At 45.2% G+C, this 6919-nt stretch overlaps 1 protein-coding gene and 1 pseudogene across 1 annotated transcript; one reads left to right on the forward strand and one right to left on the reverse strand.

Moving 5' to 3' along the window:
- Positions 1-528: 528 nt before the first annotated feature.
- On the reverse strand, positions 529-2970 carry LOC102424175 (annotated as a pseudogene).
- Positions 2971-5140: 2170 nt separating this feature from the next.
- On the forward strand, positions 5141-5503 carry LOC102437678 (protein BEX4-like). The gene has a single exon (XM_006086932.1). The coding sequence runs from the start codon at positions 5141-5143 to the stop codon at positions 5501-5503; it is 363 nt and encodes a 120-aa protein (XP_006086994.1).
- Positions 5504-6919: the final 1416 nt, after the last annotated feature.

Genomic DNA, 6919 nt, shown 5'->3' on the forward strand with positions numbered 1-6919 from the left:
TAATTCAGAGGTATACTTCTGATCTGGGGCAAATTCTAGACTAAAGAAATGATCATCTTGGGTAAATGTTACAATAGGTGAAACTAAGGACAGAGTCTGTTTCTTTACCTGTTGAATGGAGGTAAAAATACTACTCATCTTGCAGAGTTATGGAAAGATAAGTGAGTTAATAAAGGTAAAACTTTTTCAACACACACACACACACACACACACACACAAAGAAACTAAGTGCAGTTTTTTGGTGAGTTTTTTTTAATTAATATATTTTATTGATTTTTTTACAGAGAGGAAGGGAGAGAGATAGAGAGCTAGAAACATCAATGCGAGAGAAACATCAATCAGCCGCCTCCTGCACATCCCCCAGCGGGGATGTGCCCGCAACCCAGGCACATGCCCCTGCCCGGAATCGAACCCGGGACCCCTCAGTTCGCAGGCCGACGCTCTGTCCATCGAGCCAAACCGGCTTCGGCCTTGGTGAGTTGTTTTTTTGTTTTGTTTTTGTTTGTTGGAAATGTCCTACTATCACCTTCAGCTATCAGTCATTTCTGATAGCTCAAGCAGAAGGTCATCTTCATCTTTCCCAGGATCCAGGTCGATCTCGGCTTCTAATTGGCCTCCTGAAATCTCCCATATCAGTTCCTCAAAACCATCCTCCGCAGAGAGCGGGGGCTTTCCTGTCGAAGCAGTGCTGAGTCGGCGAGTTTTCGTGGCCATTTGGGAGGAGGAAGGGCCGGGTACTTCTGGCGGAGAGGGATCTGACGAGGATTGGGCTGGAGGCAGCACAAGACTGTCTCTGGGTCTGTCTGTCTCAGGCACAGTGACCGCTTTGTCCTCAGAGATGAGTGGGACCACAGCCGTGGCCGCTGTTTGGGCCGGGCTTTCCTGCAGGACCCCGCTGGCGCGGAGCCGCTTCACCGCTGCCATGACAGCAGGGTGGGTGTCCGCTGCCTTGCGCTTGGGGGCCAGTCTGGGGGAAGAGGCCACTTGAGCCACCAATGGCTTCACACTCACTGTGGGATTCGCTTTGACCCTTTCCTCCAAGGTCCGTGCCGCACACTTCACATTCAGTGTTGAGTCGCCAGTCCCTGGGGTTTCCACCTCTGCCTTCTGGGGTGACTCGGTGGGAAGCCGCTTTGCCAGGCTCCGTGTGACGCTGGGCGCAGGAGCGAGCACTGGCGGGTCTGCTGGCTGGGCATGACCAGCGTCTCCGTCTCCCCAGGGGGATGGCAGGACAGATGGTTCCTTCTGTGAGGTTCCCCTCTCCGGCTGTTTCTGGATGTGCTGTTCTCGCATCGTCTCACATCTCTTGACGGGCATTTTCATGCCCCCTCCTGTTGTCTCATTTGAAGCCTCTTTAGCCTCTATTCCGGCAACACTGCTCTGACATGCAACTTCACTTTCTTCTTGGAGTTTCTTCTCTTCTTTTATACCTGACTTTTCGGTGATTCGGAAAAGCCGCCTCGCCCCCGGGGTGGCCTCGGGCTGAGGCTGGGAGCTGGGGCTGCTCTTGGAGCCCTGCTGCACCCTCCGGGCCTTCTCCCGTTTAATTTCCTCCAGCGTCTTGACATGCACCTCCTGCATAGACTGTGTTCTCCCTGCAGGCTCCTCTGAGTGGCCTTTGTCGGCCACCGTTGGTGGCAAAAGCGATGTTTTCTTAGTGTCACTGTCCGTCTTTAACTTGCCGCAGGTGACATCCTTTCTGCTTTTCTGTCTCTCTGCTTCCTGCGGCCGGTGTTTCTTTTCAGCCAGGACCTCAGAGAAGGTTTTGATTCGAACGGTGGAAGAGCTTCTTGCTCCTGAAGTAGGACCATCAGCTTTTGAAGGGCCTTCTGCCTTGAGTTTAGTTTGCAATTCTCCGCGTTTCTGACTGGCTCTTTCGAGAAGGATTTCTGCTAATGTCTTCACGTGGATCTCGCCCACGTCAGTAACTCTCTCTGCTGCCTCCTCGTTGTTTTGATCAGCTGACACACCTAATCGCTCCTTGAGAGACTTGGAAACTTGAACTCTCTTTGGTGTTTTGTCAGTTCCTGAAGCACCAACCCTCTTCCCTAGCCTCTGTGCAAGGCTACGCTTAGGTGGGGGATCACTGTCACCGCCTTCAGAAAGTTTTCGTTTCCCCAGTCTCTCGGTGAGACTCAGTCTGATCCAGGGTTCTTCTCCTTGTTTGTTGGAGAGAGTTCCTGTCCTCACCGCAGTCCGGGCGTTCTCTCTTTCAGGACCTGGGATGGGCTGAGGCTGGAGTAAAAGACTGGAAACTCCTGAAGAACCTTCACCTTGCTTCTGGGACTTTTCCTGCATTTTCTTTGACTTCATTTCCTCAAGAGTTTTTGTTCCAAAATTCAAACGTTCACCTTGTTTTAAATTGACCCCGGCTTTCCGGACAGAAGCCCCTCGTGATCCATTATGAACTTTGGGAGTTGGTGGCAGGGTTGGTGTTTTGGTTTCATCACCTTCCTCAGAAAACGGATCATCATCGTCTTCATCAACCTCTGCAGCATTGATCACAACTGTCGGATGTGTGGGGGTAGGAAAATTTTCTGAACTTCCTACTTTCATCACACTTGGCAGTTGAGGGGAGGGGTTGGACTGGACAGACAATTTGTTTTGTTGAGCTGTGAGCTGGGACACCTTCGCTTCCTCCTCTGGTGACTCAGGCACAGTGGGCAACACAGTTTTGCTTGGAGGTAGAAAAAGGCCATCCACACAGCGTCCTCTCCTGTGATGAAAAGCACAGTTTAGCTTTCGGCATCCCCCCGGTTGATTTTCCCAATAACAAGGAATCTCACTCCGTTTTTTATCAATCTCCATGTGCCGAAACCTGCACACCCGTCGAAAACAGCGTCCTTCTTGCCATGATGTGCAAACAGTTTCGTTTCCTAGTGCAGCTGCACAGTGACGGAATGGACAGCTGTCACCTTTGGTACATGTAGAATAGAAAAAAAAATAGCAGTCTTCTCCTTGATGAGGCATGCTGGCTAGACCCTGAGATCAGGAATGGCTTCTTGAAAACAAGCCACTGCTTCCTCAAGGTGAGGACCAGCTTCAAGTCCTCTTGGATTTAGTCTTCCAAAAGACAACTCAATCACAGAAATCGCCTTTAAAATGTAATGACTAGCTGGTTGCCCTCCACAGGAACATCTGTGTCTTCGCCGAGTTCCAAACTATCACGCACTTGGTACTAGTCAATTTTCCAGGAAATTTTTGGGCAGGGAATATTCCCACATCGAACCGAGGACACTATCACTGGCTCCCGCTTGCTGCCAGGTCTTTCTTCTTTCTTAGCCGCTGCCCTCCGCCATTGCCGGGGTCCGGCCCCAGCAGGTCCAGGGGTTCCCAAAGGCGTGAATGGAGTCGGCAAAGAAGGAATGACACGGAGACAGCAACGTTCAGTTGATCAGCAGCCTAGCCAGGTTCTCTTTTGATTGTCCTGTTACATCTGTATTTATACCAGTTGATTTTAATCCTATCCATTCTAAGCTACAAGGAAGTCACGGAAGGAGATTATCCTAAGTAGAGATTATGCACCTGAAGCGGGATTGATCGTGGTTAAAGTGATTAACGTCCCGCCTGGCACTTAGTTAAGGGGTTTTACTGACGCCCTTCCTTCGTCCTGCTAATCCCTAACTTCAGGGGGAAAAAAATCCTCCCCTGGGGAAACCACTTTTCTTGGGGAGGTGGTCCTGTTTAAAAACACATAGCGCTAAGAGGGGGGGGGGCAAACACATGCCATATACGCCAGGTCCCTTGAAACATAAGCTGTGCAGATGTTTCTTCCCTGCAGAAACTGTGTCAAGCAGCAAGGGTGGACTGGCTTCCAGCAAGGGTCATTAAGGTACTTTTTTATAAAATCCAATTAATTTCAAGAGTAAATTATTTTTAGCAGTAATGGAGAGACCATGTGGAAAAGATCTGACTTAGCAAATGATTGACCAGTCACTTAGAGTCTAATGATTTCAGTTTTTGTGAATTCTTGTTCCTCTTCTATTTCTTCTGATGGTTTAGAGGTTGCATGGAAGAACCAAACTTTCTTTTACCCTGCTATGTTCTTTCAGCTGGTCTATAACTCAAAGAGACATGAGACAGACTAACAAGAGAAAAATGACCAAATTTAATTACATAAATACGTATGGGAATCCTACATACTTAGAGAGTCAGACACACCACACACATGAGTGATTCAAAGACAGAAAGTTAGAATGATGTATAAGTGACATTTCGAGCTAAGCATCACCTTAGTGCAGTGATGGCGAATCTTTTGAGCTCGGCATGTCAGCAATTTGAAAAACCCTAACTTAACTCTGGTGCTGTGTCACATATAGAAATTTTTTTATATTTGCAACCATAGTAAAACAAAGACATATTTTTTTGTATATTGAAATGCCATTTAACAAAGAAAAATCAACCAAAAAATGAGTTCGCGTGTCAGAGGTGTCACAGCTCCCAGTGTCTTAGGTTTGCCATCACTGCCTTAGGGCTTCACAAGGGAGGAAGGTTAGTCACGAGATGAGAAGAACAGATGTTCATTAATTAGAAGTTGCCCTGTGCTACAGATAAGTCCTAAAATGTTATTTCCAGCGATAACTGTTTTTATGGCCCCTAATTAAAATTCTTTGAGGGAGAGGTAAAACTATCTTGTGAACCTGCAGGGTTTTGATGCGTTCAGCTAAAAACAATTCACATGCCAGAAAGGATACCTTGGGGAGACCAGTTTTAAACCCCTTCAAAGTCAAAAAGTAACAAGAAAGCAGAATCATCATTTAAAATAAACTATAAACAAAAGAAAAATATCTCTTCTATAAAAGGTAGAAGTGTTATGGGAATACTAGAGGCACAGTGTACAAAATTCGTGCACTGGTAAGGTCCTTAGCAGCTGCTGGCTGCTGGCCAGGGCCTTCCTTCATTCCTGCCACCCCCTGGTGGTCAGCACACGTCATAGTGAGCAATCGAACTTCCAGCCGGTTGAAGTCCTGAGGGGACACTTCGCATATTAGGCTTTAATATATATAGATTCTTTTCAACTTGAAAGTAAAATTGGCGATACTCTGAGGAGGCTTGCACCCTTCTTGGTTGCAGCTCCCAGTGGCCCTGAGGGCACGCAGCCCATCCAGGAAGCCCCCAGAGGCAAAGGTGAGCAGGAGCAATGGAGTCCAAAGAGGAACGAGCAGTAAAAAATCTCAATATGGAAAATGCCCAACATGAAAACGAAGGAGGGGACCAAGTCCCTGTGCAGAATGAGGAGGAATCTCGCACTTTGGGAGGAGGCAAAGCCCAGAAGCCTGGAAGAAATGTCAGGCTTGGGCGGGTTAAGCGACTTGTCCCTAGTTTTCGGGGGGCCATATCTAACAAGTGTGTTGATCACAATGCAGTGGGAGATAGTGTAGAAAAGATCGCAAAACAGCAGATGGATATCAGGAGAAAGACTAGGGAGCAGCAAATGAGGCATGTGATATGCTTCCAAACTCCCGAACCTGATAATCATTATGACTTTTGCTTTATATCTTGAATCCTAAGGTTTTCACTGAGGCTAATGATTCGGCCTCTGCTCCAAAAGCTAGTAGTTTTGTGATTTACTTTTCTGTAAACCTTTTGCTGTTTCCTCTTACTAGTTTCTAATTGAATAATGTTTTGTCTCAGTTTAAAACTCTCTGTCCAGCAAGGCAATTTCACTTAGTTTCTGGAAAAAATATTATTTTCATGATGTAAAATTAATAAAGCAACTTTAAAAAAGAAAGTAAAATTGGCATTGAGTTTATTAACATTATAGTGATTCCTCTGAATTGGCAGCTGGTTCACAAACATGGCATGAAAGGGTGAAGAGAGTCAATATGCCTCTAAATTGCAGTGAAATAAACCTTTAGTGGGATAATGGAGGTCACACTAGTTTTTAATAATATATCTAAAAATACTGAAGGGATAACTTGAGTTTAACTTTTATTAATAAGTAAACTCATTAATAAACCATGTTTCTATTGACCCACCATTTGCCATTTAAAACATTTTTTATTGATTGATTTGGAGAGAGAGAGAAACATCGATTCTGTTGCCTTCCATACATGCCAACTGGGGATCAAACCCACAACCCAGGGGCCATGACCAGGAATCAAACCTGAGACCTTCAGGTGCACAGAATGATGCTCAACCAACTGAGCCACTCTGGCTGGGCCCATTTGCCATTTTTTTTTTATCTTACTTAAATTTCCTCATGAAGAGAAAGGAGGAAAATCTTCAAATATTAACAAATAAAATATGCCCTTATATCCAACTCTAGAAATGAAATTGAACAGATTATTCCTAGTTTACAGTAAATGCACGATATGGAGCAAAGGATGACAGGAGGGAACAATCAGACAAATCTAGAATATAGGGTATTCTACACAAAAACTGGCCTGGTCTCTCCAAAAAGCCAATATTAGGTAAATAATGAAGGGAGAAAGTTTTGGGACTGTTCTAGATTGAAAGAGATGAAAGAGACATAAAAACAAAATATAATGCATGAGTCTTGACTGGGTTCTCTAATAAAAGGCATTGGACTTTATATTAGATGATATTAAGGAATTAGGTTTGTGGCAAGAGTATTGTGTGCTGGAGAACAACCTTACTTTTCAGAGGCACATGCTGAGATTTGTTTAGGATGAATTGCCATGCTATCTGTACGAAATGGATCAGAAAAAAGGATAATACAAATAGTTAAGTCAAGGCGATAGGTGTTTTATTTATGCTTCCACTAAGTTTGGAACTATTTGTGAAGAAAAATGTGACAAAGAACGATATAAGTAGATGACTTGATTGTGAGGCAAAGCCTTCTGTTTTCTTGGTCCGAATGTTTTCATTACCATTCAGTGACACAGCAAAGCTCCTACCATTCAGTAACAGTACTTGGGCACATTGAAACAATCTCCTGTGTAAGTTTTCTTGCATC

The sequence above is a fragment of the Myotis lucifugus genome, unplaced genomic scaffold (genome assembly GCF_000147115.1).
Source record: "Myotis lucifugus unplaced genomic scaffold, Myoluc2.0 scaffold_33, whole genome shotgun sequence".
NCBI classification, from domain to species: domain Eukaryota; kingdom Metazoa; phylum Chordata; class Mammalia; order Chiroptera; family Vespertilionidae; genus Myotis; species Myotis lucifugus.